This window comes from Eurypyga helias, unplaced genomic scaffold (assembly GCF_000690775.1).
Source record: "Eurypyga helias isolate BGI_N326 unplaced genomic scaffold, ASM69077v1 scaffold865, whole genome shotgun sequence".
Lineage (NCBI taxonomy): Eukaryota > Metazoa > Chordata > Aves > Eurypygiformes > Eurypygidae > Eurypyga > Eurypyga helias.
In genome coordinates, this window is record NW_010249256.1 from 5,461 (window position 1) to 25,185 (window position 19,725).

Consider the following 19,725-nt stretch of genomic DNA (forward strand, 5'->3'; position numbering starts at 1 on the left):
ACAGCTCCTGCCTTCTTTTCTGCAGAAAGAAAATCAAGTGCTTTTCTGCGTTCGTAACTAAAACTGTCCCATATAAATTTAGAAGATACTCTCAGTTTGCAGGACCAAGAAACAAGGGGAAGTTGGCTTAGAGTTAGTGTATCCTCACATAATGTGACATTTCATAAGCTCAGAACAGAGAGTACTTATTTGATCTTCAACTGTATGAATCAACATCATCATGTAGTGGCTTGTGAAAAAATAGATACAGGTTTTAGTAAGTATCTTTAATAAATGTGCTATTGTTGGGACCTCTTTCAGGTCTAATTAGTATACATTCCTCTTTTGACTTGCCTGTGCTGAACAGCAATATGAAAAAGAAAGCAAGAAAAATCACATCTGTAGTGCAAGTGTAAAGCATCATCCCACAGTATTCCAAAACCGTGTCAGTTTGGATGTCAGAAATCCTCTGTCAGGGCAGCAGCACACCTTGTCACCACCTGCTGAAGGAAGGGTGGGAAATGCTGAAGCTTGGATGAGCTCTTTCACGAAGTCTGCATATTGAGCAAGGTGATTTCTGCAGCTCTAATCAGAGTGAGAATGTTTATTTTCATTTCAAGGATGATAAGTTCTTTAGACCATGTAGTTTGGTGGCTTCTGAATTGAACCTGGGTCAATTCATAAATTTTCCAAGTCAAAAGCACAGTGCTGCCATTTTAAAGTACTGCTGGTACCATGAAGCAAATCCTAAATGTGAGGGTTTTGTAAAAAAAAAAAATTTGTTAACATATTCTTTCAAATAATGTAATTAATATAAATATTATTAGATATTTTTATTTTAGAGGAAGCGTAGATGTATTTTAAGATGTTGTTCACAAACAAGTCAAATGTGGTAGTTTCAAGTAAATATGCTTTAACAGCAGGGAAAGCTGGGGGAGATGAAGCTTTTATTTGCTGACTTTGGAAATTCAGGATAAGGAGAACAAGCATTAGCATCTTTCCATTCCCTCCAGAGAGTTTAGACCCTACAAGCTCTTTTCACACTCCCCTTTAATAGCCAGTTCTTGACACAGCACTAATGTTTGTTCTAAATGAACCCCTAAATAATTGCTGTCTTTCCCAGTTGTGAGTAGGAGACCACTGAGCAGAAGAATGCAATTAGAAAAATTTTAATGAGATGAAGAGAGGGAGGAGTGAAGGAAGGAACATACAGAGAAAAGCATACGGTAGATAGAAAAATAATACAAACAGTAAATAAGAAGTGCTGATTTAATTTCTTCTGTGCAAATCTGGTTTCACTGGAATTAGGAACTATTCATGAGTACATTAGAAATAATTGATTTACATATTGGAAGCAGTTTATTTAAATTAGTAGTTTTATAGAATCTTTGTTGAAATTGTATATATCTAACTGCAATGCTTTTTGACTTTCTAAGTACATCTGAGTTAATCCATGGCATTTGAAAGAGAATTATATTTAATATTGGAGATTGTAGTTAATATTTTTTTTTTATCACTGAATTAATTTGCATCTGGAAAATGTACCAGTTGTGTTTGGTTTGTTCAAAACAGCATTTAGACTGTTTTATTTTCAAATGACAGATCTTATGTTCAAAGGAGAACATAAAGATTTGCTGTAACGCTGGTACTGTAGTAAGTCTAAAAGCATAAAGAAAGCTAAAGTGGGCTTCCAGTTTTCGTAAGTAGCTTAGTAACCTTTTTACATGGCATTTCTGTAGGACTACAGAGTGAACATTTTTTTGAGACAGCAGTGGAATGACTCACGTCTGGCTTACAGCGAATATCCCGATGATTCCCTGGATTTGGATCCCTCTATGCTGGACTCTATTTGGAAGCCGGATTTATTCTTTGCCAATGAGAAGGGAGCAAACTTCCATGATGTCACAACAGACAACAAGTTGCTGAGGATTTCTAAAACTGGAAAAGTGTTGTACAGTATCAGGTAAACCAATAATTTTTTTTTTTTCCTCTTCATCCCCTTCTTTATCCCATTCCTTGTTTTTCTGGATGTAAGTAGGCTTACAGTACATATTTAATTTCTTGTTGTCCCATGTGTACAACTGAAATTAGACTATTATAGAAGGGTAAAAGGAAATTTTGCCTATGTTCGTTTGTTAAGATTTTACTTTTCTCAAAATAGTCTGTAAGTGGCACAGCAGTACTTCTCAGTCTTGTTGGAAAGTTAAGGCTCTCTAACACTTTAAAGGTATGTTTCAGTAATTCCCATTAACATTAGCTCAAGTCACTCCACTTACAAAGAGAGGAAATCAACTCTTCGTAGTTTGTGGGTTGCAATAAAAGTAAAGGGAAGTAGTATTTTAAAAGACTGCTCAATATCTCATGTAAAAAGATGCTTGAAATGCAATAAATTTGAGATGCAGGTCAGTGGGTAGTTGGATGTAACTATTCACATTTAAAAATAACTGGAATATCAGAAAGAGTTTTTTAATACTTAGTGCACTTTAGTGGGTGTCGTGACTGGATTTAGGCTGAATTAATAAACACTGAGAAAACATGACTTGATATGACCTGATTGAATGGAACATATGCAGCAAATCAGAATTGCATTGCACAGGCATAAACAGCAGCAAATAATCTGCAGTATTTATTTGGTGTTCAGATTACTGTGCATCGTTAATTGCTTAATATAGGTAGTCGAAGGTGCAAAACACTGTATTATTGCTCTTACAGTTGTTTTAAAAAAAGTAATTACTGTGTTTTGTTTGTGTTTGGGAATGCTTCTCAGCTGTTACCTTTCTTGCATTGAGGAAAGTAAACATGATAGTATTTGTTTAACAGGTTGTTCAGTGAATTTACCCATCTGTAAGAAAGATTACTCTAGAAGGCAGTTGTTTCTGACTGGGCATTCTCTCTGTGAGCTGCATTTTCATTAAGGAATTGTTATTGATCCAGGTTCAGGACAGCTGTGCTCTTTAGGATGCTAAATAAATAAGTAATAATATGGCACTTTCTCAATTTACTTAACTCTCATTGAAATTCCTTCAAAAGACCTCAGTAATATTTGGATTGAGCACTGTGTAATGTAAATGTTTATTGAGCAAGGTTTCAAATTGGCATACCTGAACATTTTGGAAAAATAATAGGATATGAAGATGAAACTAGCACTAGCAGAGTGGTAAAAATGCTGTCACTTACTAATATTTCTTCTTTCACCCTGGGAAAGAAATGAATGCGTCTGTTTGTTTGAATGACATCAGACATCGTCTTATTGGAGGCAACAGTGCAGTTGGGTGCTGTTCTGAATGCAGATGGATAATTTTCCTGACATTTGTCCATGCGGGAAAAGTAATATTTTGAGCTGTCATATCACATTTGTAAAATTCTCACACCTAAATGCAAATTAATCTGAAGCAGAGTAAGCAGTATTCCAATGAGTACTAAGCAATGTTCATTGTTTCTCATTTGTATCGCACAGCAGTAATAGAGGCTTAGCTGACACCTCTGCCATTGCATATGATTTTGAATAGTACTTTTCAGTGAAGAAAACTTTCCAGAGTATGGAAATTTAAAGTCAGAAGTAGTTAGAGAAACTTGTCTTTATTCCCTAGATACTGGGCTACCAGCACCTGTGCATAGCCAGTTGCTTTTAGATGTGCTATGCAGAAACAAACAAGAATATTTTCGTGACTGGTTTCAGTACACTGAGAAAGTTACAATGCTGCCATTTTCACTACTTCACCAATATCACTTAGCTTGGCATCGTGACTTTTAACATTTAGCATTTAGGGTGTTATAAATGTTTAAAGCACTTTACAAAGATGTCTGAGAAGTAGTGCTGTAGGCTGTTTTGTAATATATCCAAATTTACTAAAATCAAGCACAAGTTAAACTCAGGCAAATATAATCTGCTTTCTGCTTAAAATGAGTTTAGAACTGCTCCCGGTAATTAATGGGTAAGAAGCAAGGTGTATTATATGACAGTGGTATTCCTGTTCCCTGTACATTGCACTGAAAACAAGGAAATACGCTATGCAGGAGGCACAACAGGCTTCTGATGTGAAATGCTCTCAGAGGCCAATCCTACTCTTTCTGAAAAGAATTTGGAAAGTGAACTGGAACTAGATCTCACGGTCCATATTTTACTACCACAGGACACTTGGTGTGGGATATGGGTGCTTGGATAAGTCATGGCAGGGTCAGTGAGGGTGTGGCCCATGTGTTAGCCCCACCACGGTGCTTAGCTCTAGTAATTATGTCACTTTGCAGTAAACTTGAGGCTCTTTGTCCTTTTCTCAGTAAGGGATAAGCCATCCTGCATCACCTACCATGGTGATGGTAAGCATGGCTAGATTTCCCTTACAGTTTATCTTACAATAATTAGTTAACATGCTCATGCTTGCAGACTCCTAGATCTATATTTAATTCTCTGGGAGTTGTTATAGAAAATAAAGGAAGAGTTGTTGATGACTGATGTACCCACCTATGAATCATATAAGTTTAGCAGTCTAAACCTATTTTTAGACACCTGCTGTGTGCTCAAATGACTATCCTGGTATTTGTTTTAACCTCAGATGGCATGCTATATATTCTATATAGCACCTGAGGTTCTATACCTGGATAACTGGTCTAAAACTTTGGGTACTGCAGACATAACTACAACTTTGGGAAGGGAACCCAGCACTACCCAGTACCACAAATATATGCTATTGCCACTGGAGATGTAACAACAGATCTTAGATGTGCATGTATTTTGAGAAGTCAGCAGTTGCAGCATAGTCATATTCAGCAATCCGCTACACTTCAGCCAAGATCATTCTCAATTGCAGTCTTTGAGCTGCAAAACAGCCAAACATCTATAACTTTTATTTTAAAACCCTCTGCAGACAGAGGGTTGACAAGAGGGTTTGTTATAGCAGTGTTTGGTAAAATTAGCTTAAGCTATGTGTATTTTGTATGCTGATAGAACAATGAGAGTTAAAATCAGAACTCGCATATCATCACCCCCCAAATGCCTGTGACTCATCTGCTCTCAACCCTTGAATGGTCTCTGCAAGGATTGGATTTTCTAGGTGGCTATGCACTTGGAAATAATGGCAGTGCTGTGTGATGATACCAAGAATGCTGCTCCTGGCAGTCATCTTCTGTATGGCATATGGATTTTGCATTGTGTACACTGCTGCACTGATTTTACGTTCCAGGGGCAAGGATCATAACTGCTGTGGCTCATTGTGGACACCTGGGACATCAGGAAAATGTGAAATAACCTCACAGGATCCTTCACATTCTCTCTCAGCCACCCATTTGTGATACCTGATTCCCACAAACACATTTCAGGCTGCCAGCCAGCTCAGAATATTAGCATCTGCCAGAGAGCTTATTTTAGCAAAGTAATCGAAAGTAGAATAGTTTCATTTAAGGGTTGTGGGTTGGTGGGTTTTTTTTTTTTTCTCTGCATTAATTGCCTCCCTCTGCCTTTAATATTTTCAGTACATCTCAGCCATATGAGCTTGATGCAGGAGGTGATATAACTCAACTGGAATATTGATCCATGGCATTGAACCTAGAATATATTGGTCAGGAATGTAAAGGGGCTGTAACACTTCTTTGTTTTTACCCTCTGCTCCAGAAAACACTCCCAATTGCCTGATAAGGTTGTAGAGCTGTGCTCTGAAACGTATTGCCAGTGCATTTAGCCAGAAAGAGTTAGAAAGCAGATTATTTTATATTTTTAAAATATGCAAAGGTGTTGCATAATTTGACAGGACAGTCACTTGGAATTCTGGGTAGGAGATTTGTGCAAATTCACAAATAGTATTTCTCCCTGCATTTTTGCTGTTCTTGTTCAAAGAGCAATGAAATACCTATGAAGAATTTCCTCGAGTCTTTCAAAATATCTGGTTTTCTGTCTTTGTTTATCTGCACAGTGCAAGAAATACTGCAGCTGTGTAGACAATTAGTCGTTCAGAGTTTCAACTCTTGATTTAAATTTAATTGTTAAATGTTACTATGGACAAAGACAGTGTGGCTACTAGAGATCAGTACTGTGATGTTAGGGCACCACGATACAGAGAATATTCAAGCTATTAGACTGGTCTCTGTGCAGCTGTTCTGGGCGTGATTATTAGCCCCTCTGTTCAGCAACAAGTAGCTGACGGAATGAGTTGGCAGATCCAAAAACCTTTGCCTTCTTATGCAATCAAAGACAAGTATCTGTGAAAACAGCACATTTATTTGCAATGCTACCTCCCATGCCAGCTGCCTTACTCAGGAGTTTCCAAAATCAGCTCTTCCTAGTATGGCCATAGTGCCGAGTCATAGAGCACTGAGTCCACCTTGCACCCCCACCATCCCACACACAATTTTGGGTTATATAATGAGTTGTGATTACCATACCCCTCACATAAATCATCATAAGCGGTCTAAATTCAGCTTTTCTAAGTGAAACTTCTGTGTTTTGTAGTATCCTCTGTACTTGTGTTCTTTGGCCTGTGGGGAAAAAATACAAAGCATATTAAGGAAACATACAGGTAACACTGCTGGTCCCTCTGCAACAGACTATTCATAGGGAAAAAAGTCCACTATCTTTCTGAAATATATTGGTCTTAAGTAAGATCAGATCTTAGATTTTTAGCATGGGTACTACAAAATATGTTGCCATCTTACAGTAAAGTCAGGCATGGGTTTTCTAAAATAATTTGGGGGTACAGAATTTAGCTATATGATAATGAAGTTCCATTTACAACTGATGACATCATTGTGTGTAGGTCATTCATGGCACAGCACAGTCTAACCTACCAGAGTGGTAGGAAATGCTATGTTCTAAAGCTTTGGATGCATCCTGCACTTTAATGTTATGACTTCAATTTTATTTTACAATCTAATGTTAGGATTTAAGAGGATTTAGACTTTACTAGCAGCATTGTCTTTCCATGTGACAGATTAGCAGAGGGGGGAGCAGAGAGACTGTTATCATGATTGACATGGCTGTTTACTATGCAGGAACCCCTCTCTGAGACCTCACAAAAACATATGTATTACTTTAGCTCCTACTGGAATAATATCAATATTGACAAGGTGAGGATTTTCCCTTGGAACTTAATCTCAGCACAGGAATATTTCCATAGAAAATTATTTTGTTCTCTCACTGGCAAAACTGCACACTTTCCCATGCTCACTGCCCTGATTATCCAAAGCATAAAACCTCTTCATATGCCTTAAAGTAATTTTCCACATTTAAAACAACAACAACAACAAAATTGAAGAATAATCAATGTGGCAATATTAACTGAAATAGACCATATATCTAAAGAGGTTTTGGGCTTGACAGCTATTATATATTATGAGCAGAAGACTTATAGACGTTATATAAACAGTGCTAGAATCACTAGGCTATATTAAACCACATAATGTTACTGGGGCACAGCGACTTCCCAAATTGTGGCTGCATGCTATGTGAGTCCAGTGAATCTGACAAATTCATCTTCACATGGGCATGATTACAATAATAACAATGGTTTCATAAGCTAAAAAATTGCAACCTCTTGTGGGACAAGCAGCCATCCTCATTATGGTTGAACCCAATGTCCTCTATCATTAGTTGCCTACTTTTTGCCTGTCCTTTTCCTTTCTTTCTTGCTTCTCCTTCCATACCCACCCTCCTTTACTTTTGGGGTCTTTGAATTAAATGGCCTGAGATTCCTGGCATCCTTTGGGATGGTTTCTCAATGTTCTTAACTGTGCCCTCCCATCACCCACACTTGTCTTTTTCACTCCCTCCCAAGCTACAGATCCAGACTGAGGATCTAGCCTTGGGTTTCCAATGCCCTTAATTTTCTGTTTTATCTAAAGTACTTGTTTTGCATAACAAATAATAAAAGCTACTAAATAAATGATACAGCCTAATGTGGGTACTTTGTTATGCAACTAGCACAGCTATTGTAAAAACCCTATTGATCATCATGCTTAAGGAAAGAATAATTTACATTTTAATGACACAAAATTAGTTGCTTTTTCACTTCATAAGACGTTTAAAGCAAAGTAAGGATATGGACATTATACCTGAACGTGTACTGCCTCACTTCTCCCTCTAATGCCATGCACATCTCCAGCTGCCACACAAGAGCACTGGAGGTGAGGTAAATACAAACACAACAGAAGAGCTACTCAGACTGAAGGACAATGCTGCCAGGAGAACAAATGGCTCTGAACTGATCATAAGTAAACTTAAGGTGGAATTTATAAAGTTTCTAGCCATAAACTACTTGAATTCCTAGAACAATATTGCAACAGAATGAAGGGTGGGGGGAATGAAACTAGATATCATTAAATGAACCTTGATCATTTTTGAAAGGGATTAGAAGATGTGACTATGCGTGATAGCAGATGACCAGATCTGATGGCCCAAGATGTCATTTCTATAGCCCTATATTCCTGTCTCAAATAAAAAGTAGACTTTGTTCTAAGTAAAAAAGTAGGAAAGATTGCTGGAGACCAATTTGTACACATAAGGTTGTTCTTGGCTGACAGCATCAAAAAATGTTGGCATGTGGTTGCCTCTGAATATGTAGGCCAATGGGACAGTTGCATAGCCAAGACACATGGATGTGTGTACCTGCTCTCCTTACAGGTAATGGCAATGCCTGCCTTTGATTGCTGGTGACCACTTCATTTACCCATTGAACTTGCACTGGGGCGGTTAAAGGTTAGGTGGAAAGTGATGCAGGTGTGGGAATCCTTTCTAAATGGTACAAAACCCCATGTTTTCCTGAACATGTTCCCAGGAATGAAGGTCTTTTGCCAACTGCACTGCAATATATGGCTTAGAACAGAGATGTCATCATGCCAGGAAGAAAGCAACACCAATACTGAACACACACTGCAGGAAAATGAAGATAGAAAATGATAGAGTAGAAAAGAGAGATTAAATCCTTCATGGAAAGGAAACAGGTGGTTATGGAATATAACTGTTACATGAAATCATACTTGAATTTAATATCATAGATTTGCTTGAGCAATAATTGGAAAATCATTTGCTGGCAGCTCATGTGCTGGCATCGTGTATCTACAGACAATGATTGCATTACAATGAGAAGAGGGATGCCTATAATGAGAAATCCACCGCCCTGCTCTGTGCCAGCTGCTGTGTTGTTAAGCAGCACATGAAGCAAAGCAAAGCACTGGAGGGAGCAAGTACCTGCTCATAAACAGCAGTATGTGAATGTCTTGTCTACATCTTGCATTTTGCCATGGCAGAGAAGGCTCCAGGTCTCTAAGCTCAACTTCAGCCCATTCCCGTCTGACAAATGAAGCTGCAGAACATGACAAATATTAGAGAGGAATACCAGGGCTCCTCAAAAATAAAGGAAAAAGCAGACAGTTTGACTGTTCCATTTAACGGGACAAAGCCTGTAGACTGTGAAAATTACCAGAACTGACATTCAAAATGATGAGTCAGGTCCCTGAAAAAATAATGAGGCGGACTACCGAATGAAAAGCCCTTTAAAAGAAGAATGTCAATGGGGATTTTTTTTTTTTTTTTTTTTTGCCTTCTGACATATGAACAGTGTGTGTGTCCTTCTTTCAGACACAGATCACCCAAGAGAGGGGGCTGGGAAGAATGTAAGGAGATTTTACATTCCTCGCTGTTGCAGTGCCACTAGTCTGAATGGCATTTGCTCCTGTGTCATGCAACGCTGTCATGGTCGCTGTGCAACTCCATCTCCCCTGCCAGTTTAATGGGGAACTTTGTCTGCTTGTGCTTGGGTAGTATTTTAATGTTATTTCTGCAGCTGTAAAGATCAGGAATTTAATCTTCCAAGGAAAAATGTACCACAAAGTATCTTTTTACTTTTATTGTCAACTTGGAGCTTTAAGAAAAATACCACAAATACTGAAATTTTGATAGCATCTTTAGAATTGGCAATACTGAAAAAAAATAAATCCCACTTGTCTCACTAAACCCAACACAGTGGGCTTTGCACAAATATAAGATTTTCCATAAAAATGGCATATAGTCAATGTTAGCAGTGAACATACAAGTACTACTTGTGTTCTGGTATTTGTAGCATAAAATCTTAGGATGTGAAGTCTCCTGTCCCAACAGCTGAGCTGCAAATTGATGTAGCTTGAAAGAAGGAAGGCATAAGAATAGAAACAAAAATTTGTTTTTGATACCATGTCCACTCATAGTGAGGCATTTGTTGCTATTCATGCTTTTGAGGAGATAATAATGGATTTTTGGAGATGGAAGGGACTTATACCCATATCTCCAGGACTATTTAAACTTGCAACAGTACTACTATACTTTCTCATTTGAAAAAATGGTGTGAGGAGGCTGTTGTCCTGTAGCCCACTCACAGATCTCCCCATTTGTAGGATAATTAATGAAAATTATATTCCCTTTGTTGTCAGACACCCCTTATAGTGATCCCCAGTGACTTTGTCTTGTGGGATCAGTGTCCTCCTCTAGGGCAAGAGTTCAAGAGAAGTTTTGAGTGAGTCACAACACATCAGGCTAAGGTGTGATAGCTGCTTATAAAGAAGTGGGTTAGAAGACAGTTTAATGTTTGCTGTAGATTAGGCAATATGTCAAATCCCAGTTAAAATTAGGTATAGCCTTAAATTTATTTTTAAAAAAGTGTTCTTGGATTATTTAATGTGCAAACCCAGTTCCCTAAGGGTTTAATACTAGAAGTTCTTTACTTCAGTTTTGTGCTGCAGATCATTCACAAGCAGTCTGTATGTGCAGTATGCTGAAGTGAGTTTCTAGCATGTGATTATCAGAGAAGTGGCATGATGGTGAAGAACATCAGGGATCGAAAATTCTAAGAGGAAGACAGAGACTGGAGGTGATCTTGAGAATAATCTGTTTACAAACATTTTACTCGTATTGAGTTTGGGTTTTTTTTTTTTTTTTGTTTGTTTTGTTATTAAAGGATCTTACCTGCCACTGATAGTGTTGCTTTGAGGATTAGGTGTCAACGAGCAGATTGGCTCCAGAAGAGACGTAAGGGTAGAATTTGGCAAGAACTGGGGTAAAAAAGAGAGCAACAGGAAAGGGAAGGGGAAAATGTAGGACAGACTAGGATAGAGAAGAAAAGAGGCTGGGCTCTGGATCATGTAGGGGGCTCTGGGAGAGATGCAGGATAAGTGGGTAGACATAGGAGGAGATGGGGGAAGTATGTCCAGGGCCAGAGGAAGGACAAGACAGGACAGGAATGGCTGAAGGATGAATAGGAAGCACAGTGTCTCAGCCCCACCAGTGAGCTCAGGGCTTGATTGCACTGCACATAAATACCTCTGAGCAACCTCAGCTACACATGTGTCATCCTCCTCCTCTGGGTTTTCCTTGGAGGATGATGTTTGGCTACAGCTGCTGCATTTAGGGCAGCAGTAGTGCCTGCGTTAAGCTCTGTTGCTGGCTTGTCTGAGGGAACATCTGCTTCCAGCTGGAGAAAACACTGACCTTGCAAAACAACATATTCAGGTGCTAAAGATCACTAGCATGAGGGTTTCTGATTAACATGTTGTTAAGCTATTTATTTTTTCCCATGGGATGACTTAATTTGGCTTCTGTAATAAAGGAGGCCCCAGTCTGCAGAAGCAGAAATAAAAGATGTTGAGCTGGTGCGGGAAGAGAGACAGACACACAGCCCAAGGGCAAAAGCAATCTCAGGACTTTCTGGTGAAAGCTGACAATGGAAGAGGGGGGACTGAATGGAATGCTGGAGGAAGAAATTCCAGCAGTGCTCACTGCACCTTGAAGGCATTTGAAGTATCAGCAGATGCTGCTCGAAAGGACTTACCTCATGTATGAGGCAAGAAGGACCAAAGTTAGAAGTAGGCAATGTTATCCTGCAGTACCTGGATTACAGCCCTGACTCTGCACAGCCTTGCTCAGTAATATTATTGATTTTTCTTTTTCTTTTCCTTTTCCTTTTTTTTTTTTTAATTATTTTTGTCACAATAACAGCTAATTGCTCATTCTTTGTTTTCTGGCTCTGATTCTTCTTCTTTTTTTTTTTTTTTTTTCCTGTTTTTACTCTAGTTGCACTGTTCCAGGGCTCAATTTTTCCTGACTACAGGAGGGGTGAGGGAGCAGAGAGGGAAAGAAAAGAGCAGCTTTACTTCTCCTCTGGGGTGGCTTGCAGACCCTGACGTTTTGCCTGAAGTGCTGGGGCACTGGAGATGTGACTCTCTCCTATAATACATCCTAAAATATAATGTGCCCAAACCCAGATCTCTCCCTGAGTGAGCTCTGCGACCTGAGCCTGGATAACAGGGGATAAAAGGTGCTCAGGTAACTGAAGACAGAATCAAGTCCTTGGTCAGCTGCTGCTTCTTTCAGCTTTACACAGATCGTTCATAAAACTTTTCCCATCAGTGTTTTATGGTGCTATGTCACCAAATCTGTTGTTTATGCATCTCAGATACCTTGGTGGCAGGGTGCCCGAAAAATAAAATAATTGTTCTGTAGCAGTTTCTTCTGTTTTATTAAGGATTAAAATATTCATCATTGTAATTGCCAGTTAAACTTGCACTTTGCACCAAATCTCCAGGGCCCCTTCTTGAATTTGCCAAGCGTGAGACATTACTTTTCTGAAACATTTTCCATCAATGATGCCATAGGCAATGTGTGGAGCTGTATCTCCCGAATACTTTCAATTTCTGATCCTGTTTCCTTAATTAATGTAAATATAAAAGTAGTGACATGGCACCTGAGTTTGGAAATATTTGCAGGATCATGATTTTACAGAAAAAAAATCAACTGCTATACATTGACCCACCAGCATGGACTTCACTGGAGCTACTTCAGACCCCAACAGCTGAACATTTAGCATGTAATAATCTTGTTGAAAATCAATGGATCTGTGGGCAATACCAGTCAAATGTTGGGTTCAACACTTGCATTACTCTTAGTAAAAGGGATTACAGAGGTAAAGTTGTTAACTCTGGATGGCTAGTCTGCTGAGATGAACAACAAGTAGAGGTAAGGCTGTAAGGACAAGATCTCTCAAGCTAGATTCATCAATATAGTTAATAGAAATTATTTTCCATTTGTCCAGGTAAGCAGAAAATAATTTACTCTTCATGAAAGGCATTGTTGGTTATGAAGAGATAGAAGAAATGTCAACTTTCGTGTGAAACAACATAATGATAATTTTCACAGAATCACAGAATGCTAGGGGTTGGAAGGGACTTTCAGAGATCATCTAGTCCAATCCCTCACCAAAGTAGGTTCACCTGGAGCAGGTTACACAGGAATGCATCCAGATGGGTTTTGAATATCTCCAGAGAAGGAGACTCCACAACCTCTCCGGGCAATCCTATTCCAGTGCTCTGGCATCCTCAAAGTAAAGGAGTTTTCCCTCATGTTGAGATGGAATTTCCTGCATTCCAGTTTGTGCTTATTGCTCCTTGTCTAGCTGTGTGAGCTGGCACAGGTGGGATGCAGGAATGACCACAAAACCACGGGTGAAATGCAAAGAGTAAATTTATTTTCATTGCCTCACCAACCAGGGATTCCTGAAGCCCCATCTCGGCAGAGGCACACAAGTGGGGACACAGGCATCACGGAGCATGGTCCATGCTAGATGATCACTGAACATGTTGGTTTTGTCTGTGTTTCAGGGATTTGCACAGGCATAGTTTACCACTGTGCTTTGATCTTTCCCACAACAGGGCAGGAATCTCAAGTATGTTCAGTAGCGTGTCTCTGAGTCTATCACAGGTCTATGTTATGCAAACATGGGTGTTCCACTTTTCCAACACACAAGGCTAAAGAACAGTTAGTATGATATATGTATTTTTCTACACTTCAGCTATAGTTCACTTGAACTTATTTATAATCCTCCTTGCCAATATTCTGTGGGTTGGTGTTTGTTTTTTTTGTTTTGTTTTTTTTTTTCCCACCTACCGCCAGAGATTCACATGTTGAAGAAATAGACTCTAAAGGGCTTTAAAGGGCTCTAAAGAGTCAGCTGTATGTGGTGAGAAACACAAAATCACCACTGGAGGCAGAGCTTAGTGAAGTATTTCTCCATACAGATCGCATTTGTCTGTGGGACAACATATTTTTCAAGGTTAGCAGCTGCCTGTTGGTTCACTGACATAATTTAAAAGTTATTATCGTTGTACTGTGTTAATGTCTCAGTGTACCTTCAAATCAGACAATCTAGTTCTCGTCCTTGATGGTAAATAGGTACAGAGTATTTTTGTTTATTTGCTTTCTTTGTGTCAAAGTGTTTTTCTGATGAAGGTAATCTGAAATAAAAATGTACTCTTTTTATATGACTTACCCCAAAATCTTAACAGTTCTTCTGTTTTTCAAAGCAGCTAGTTATTTGCAATTACGTCATCCCAGTACCCTCGTTTGTTAAAAATGGTTCCTTCATCCCACACAAACAAGAAAAGAAATAAAGCTAGGAGAAGTCTTGAAACACATCTCAATCAAATGTGAAAAAGTAAATTAAACAAACAAAAAAAGATAGAAAGAAACATTAAGAAAATTCCCATCCAAGTAAAATTATGCTTTATCTAGAACAAGAGCAACTTAAAAATTAAATGAGAAATTTAGTTTGTATGATAATGTTCCTTTAGGCTTACTTTCTTCTGTCTGCACTCTTTATCTTCTAATGCTATGTGATTCTAGCTTTTACTGTATGGTGGTTTTTTCTTTCCCTTAATGGCTAAGCAGGAAGAATGAAGGGTTGGAAATGGTCTTCATACACAACAAAAGCACACACTATTGAAAAAACCCTGTGGTGGTTGTTTCCTTCTTTTGCTTTTCCAAACAAAGCTTAAAAATATATGTCCCATCATCAGTCATTTCGGCTTTTGCATTATCTAGGTTCAGTATTATATATAAAACATTCACTGATACATTAGTGGAGAACATTTCTTGCTATTTTGATGTTGCCTTCCCTGTCCCTGTTCTGCTCAGCCCATGCAGCCAGTGAGAACCTGGTTTGCTTTCCCACCCTGTCTTCACAGTCCTTAAATCATTAAAAGCTAAAAGGGGAGAGTGAGTCCAACCTCTGAGGTGTTAAGATTTGGTCTTGATCCTTTAAACTCTAAATATGGGGCTTTGGATAAAACCTGTAGATTTCTAACAATAGCGTCTTTCTTTTTTTCCCCTCCAATTTTAGGCTTACTTTAACCTTATCCTGTCCCATGGACTTGAAGAATTTTCCTATGGATGTACAGACATGTACAATGCAGCTAGAGAGCTGTGAGTATCCAATTGCTTTATCTAACAAAGAACAAAATTTTACTATAGCATTTGGTGGTTAGATAGTATCTACATTGTCATATTTGTGTGGTGAGAATCAATATTCCTATTTTGTAAGAGAAAATCACAAAGGAGCAGCACTTTATCTGTCCATCAGCATACTGTGAGGGTCCCCTGTTTCCTCTGTTGTTTCTGCTCCCTTTTCTTTTCCCGCTCCTGGGGCACATCAGCCATCAGGGCTGCATCACTTTCAGGGATGACCACAGCAATACTCTGCAGGAGAAATTAAATCTCAGGAAAGTAAGAGCAATTAGTGCACAGCCAGGGTTTAGCTATGTCTGATGAAGATGTGCTCTGTTCTTTTGAAAAATGGAAGGAACATACCTGACAAAGCAGAGGTCCTGTAGGTGTGCTTACGGTAGTCAGGTAAATACAGCCAAGGCATGAGCTTAGGTACCGGCACACACTTATCTGTACCACATAGCTGTCAGCAAACCCTTTGTTTAAGTGTGTCAGGATGCAGCTTATTTATTTTACCCATAAATATGTAGCTATTGCAGTCATAAAGAGACTTCAGGGAGTTGAAACCTCTCTTTCCCCTCTGGACCTCTCAGTGATATGTTCGTAGGTTTACAAAAGCTGCAGTTGTCTCTTTGGTAAGGGCCCAGCCCTCTGCAGAATAGAAGTCCTTGTTTTGTTGGTGCCCACAAGCTACCTCATCAAAGAATAGTGAAAATAAAGCAAAATGCAGGCTGATACATAGGCACAAAGAAAATGTCTTTTCAGTTGTAAACAGTATCTTTGATGGGCCAACAAAATTTTTTTTAGAGGAAAACAGGGCAGTATTTCAGAACATAATGGTGTTACATGTTGCTCTTAATAGAGTAATAGTGCAGGAGTAGTAACTGGTAACTAACAGCATTAATCAGACAGTTTAAAATTACAATTGAAATAACATGCATTTCAATAAAAGACATGCTTCTCAAACACAACAATATTTGCTTTTGATGTTTCCCAGTTACCATGTAATAAACCCTGATTTCTTTCTTGTAGTTGGCTACACTATGAATGATCTGATATTTGAGTGGCTAAGTGATGGACCTGTGCAAGTTGCAGAGGGTTTAACCTTGCCACAGTTTATTTTGAAAGAAGATAAAGAACTCGGTTATTGCACAAAACATTACAACACTGGTGAGCATTATTCTGTTTCTTCTATTAATTACTTTAATGGTACATATTGTCAATTTGTAAAGGAAGAAGATGAGTAAAATGAAAAGAAATATTTTGAAATTCAAAAATTCAGCCACACACTTTTAAAACTGAAAAAATGAATTTTTCTCCGTTTTATTTTTTTGTTTGAAATATTTTTTTTCCAAATTTCCTTTAATGTCATTAAAGATATTCTAATATCCATATTCTAATATCCTTAAAATCATCATGGCATTTATAATCTAAAAAACAAGATTAAAATTCTAGTTGTTTCGATTTCTTTGAAATGGAACATTTTAAACAAACTGAATCTCTTCTTAAATATTGATTCAGCACTTTTAAAGTACTGATTTTCTGAACTTGATTTGTTTCTCCATCATATCAAAATGTCAATGAGAAAAAATATCAAATTTTCACCAGCTTTTATGTGGGGTCTAATTTATGAAACATGCTATTTGAAAAGACAATGCTTTAATTGCTGATCTGCATAGTCTACAGATGTGAAATGATGAGAAAATAAATTGCTTAATACTGTACTCTTTTTCCTATATTTGATATTTTGAAGTTTCAAATGCTATGTATTCTATCTTTATGTTTACAGAACAGAGAGAACTCTGTTAAAATTTGGATTTAGCTTCTTGGAGTCTATTTAATAAGGATAGCATTTAGAGAACGGTTTGCTGGATGCTTGCTGAGATTAAATATAATCCCTTTCATCTAAAATAGTTCTTTCATCATTTCAATGTAAGAGCCAATCTGGTGGCATCAAATACATTTGTTTCACTCTGTGAAAAAAAACACAACATGAGGAATTCTTCTTCAGCCAAAACTAAGTAACATTCATTTCTTATGAAAAGAAATCTATTGTTTTTAATTTTTACAAATACAGCTTCTCATTTGGGTGCTCAAAGTGCCAAGGAAGGAAAGCTTTGTGATTCCACCGTCCAAGACCCATGGAATAGGGACTGCCCTGACTTCCTGTCTTTTCTCACACGTAAGGGGGATCATCAAGAGCAAATTCCAATAGACAGAGTTACCCATTTGTGATTTGGCTGATACAAAGTTCAGGCATTTCCCAGTACATAAACTCTGAATAACTGAGTTCATCTGCTTTTCTAATTACTGTCAGATAAGCATTTTGCAGGGGTCAAACACTGAAAGTAAGATGAGGGACAGCATGAAAAATAGGGTTTTTGTACACCCACAGAGATTACCCACACAAGATAAAAATGCCAATTAATAGCTCCCATTACATGTAGTTAAACAAAATGAATGTCTAATTATCAAAAGTTAAAAGTGTGTGGCCTGGCTAGGGGAACTGAAAGGCAGATTCACGCAAAAGAAAACTTTGCCTACAGGCACCTACTCCACTGTCTTCTCTGTAACATGCTCCTTCAGGTTTGCTATGAAATTCAAATGTGGATAAATGCTGTATTATTTAGCCTTTTTCTCCTATCCAAGCTGCAAGGTTCTCTGTCCCACTTGCAGGGATGGAATCCAGACAGCATGTGACAGATTTGACTACTCTAATGCCATTGCTGCTACACATGGCCACCCCACACCTTTCGAGTCCCCTTCCATACAGGCAGCCTGGTCAGGATGAGTTGCTCTCCAGGTTTCAGAGTCTGTCTTCAGGGCCACAGGTCAGGCAATTCAACAGGTCAGATCATTCATATATAACTGTCTGTCCTGCTAAAAGATGTTTTTCAGTTCTCCTACCCTGTCTTTGCCAAACAGCCACTGCATTGTCCTTTGTGCCAGCTTTCCCACCCTGCCATCCAGCTTTCTAGACTAGCAAAAAAAATATGCATGCATCACAAAAAGGAGCAAAAAATCTAATTTCACCTGAAAGGGTGAACAAGGAACAATGCATCTTCATGCATTTGACCAATCAAGACAGAAGAGGTCCTTTGAAAATATTAGCATGACATCTCAGGAAGGACAGACATTTTTGAGCTTGGTTTAATCTGCCTGAAGTAAAAGCCTACACAGTACCCAAACCACAGTCAGGGCACGCAGTCATTTGGAGAGCAGCGTGGAGTGATTGGATTAGTCACTGATGAACTGTTACAACTCAGGGCTCTGCATCCCTAGCTGCACAACTAGCTCCCTTTTCAGGCAATCTTAAGTTTCTCTCCTCTTCTACCCCTGTGGAACAGATATTTGTTGTGTGAAAATCACTCACATCCCACAAGAGATGGTTGTGGGTTTCCTGGAGTTAGACTTTTGGCAAAATCCAAAGTAGGCTTTGAGTTGATTCTGCTGTGAGAAACAATCAACAGACACAGGCAAATGACATGACCAGAATGAGAAGGGTTTTGATCTACCATAGGACTGTAAAACTGTTTACAACTTGTCTATTTAAGTATGTTTGCTTAACCTCATGTAATTAAAAGAGCAAAATGCTGTGCCTTTTCAATACTAAATATTATATTTGACTAAAGTAAAATCTTATTAAAATTTGAGAAAATAAACATTACATTATATTTTTGGAGGTGAAACAATTGTGCTAATATTAATTTTCTCAATGTGAATCAGGGGTCCCAGGCATCTCCCAGGCTAGCGTGCAACAAATGGGTGACTCACATTTGTGTACTAGGGCCTGCTTGCAGTGTTAGGGAAACAGGTCATGCATGTAACTTGTGTTCAGAAAACCAGATAAAAATGTGCAAAAAGCATTTATGAAAGTAATTTCATGTTCTAGGAAAGTTTACATGCATTGAAGTCAAGTTTCATTTGGAGCGTCAGATGGGATACTATTTAATCCAGATGTACATTCCTAGCCTGCTGATTGTCATTTTGTCCTGGGTTTCTTTCTGGATCAACATGGATGCTGCTCCAGCAAGAGTTGCACTGGGTATCACTACAGTTTTGACAATGACCACGCAAAGTTCAGGATCAAGAGCTTCCCTCCCAAAAGTAAGGAAATTATTTTGTACCCTCAGTTCATTATTAAGAAAAAATATTTGTAGTAATTTTGAAGTTTCTGAAAGATTTGTGCAAATATACATCTGCTAAGAATACAGGAGAATGTAGTAGCAGTGTGGTTTTAAACTGTTGCAAGACACTTGCATTTGGATTAACGCAGGTTTCTGCTGGTTTGTGGGATGACTGGGGGGTTCAGTGGTACAAATTTTAAATGAATTTTAATAGCTTTGACACTTAGTTTTCAGCATTTAAAAGCCAGATTTTTCTGAAGTATTTAGGTACCTGACTATGTTTCTGAAAACACTTTCATGAAAATTGTACATTCCATCTGACTGGTGACTTTATAAACTCACTCTGGTCTTTTCTAGACTGTTAGACTCTCAAATACCTTGATGTTT

General features: G+C 38.3%; 1 protein-coding gene across 1 annotated transcript; it reads left to right on the forward strand.

Moving 5' to 3' along the window:
- Nucleotides 1-1,718: 1,718 nt before the first annotated feature.
- LOC104504609 (glycine receptor subunit alpha-2) lies at nucleotides 1,719-19,334 on the forward strand (the record flags this gene model as incomplete). The annotated part of the gene is made up of 4 exons (XM_010151283.1): nucleotides 1,719-1,942; nucleotides 15,108-15,190; nucleotides 16,244-16,381; nucleotides 19,104-19,334. Coding segments are annotated over 4 exons (676 nt in total), but the record flags the coding sequence as incomplete, so codon positions are not given.
- Between the last annotated feature and the right edge of the window lie 391 nt (nucleotides 19,335-19,725).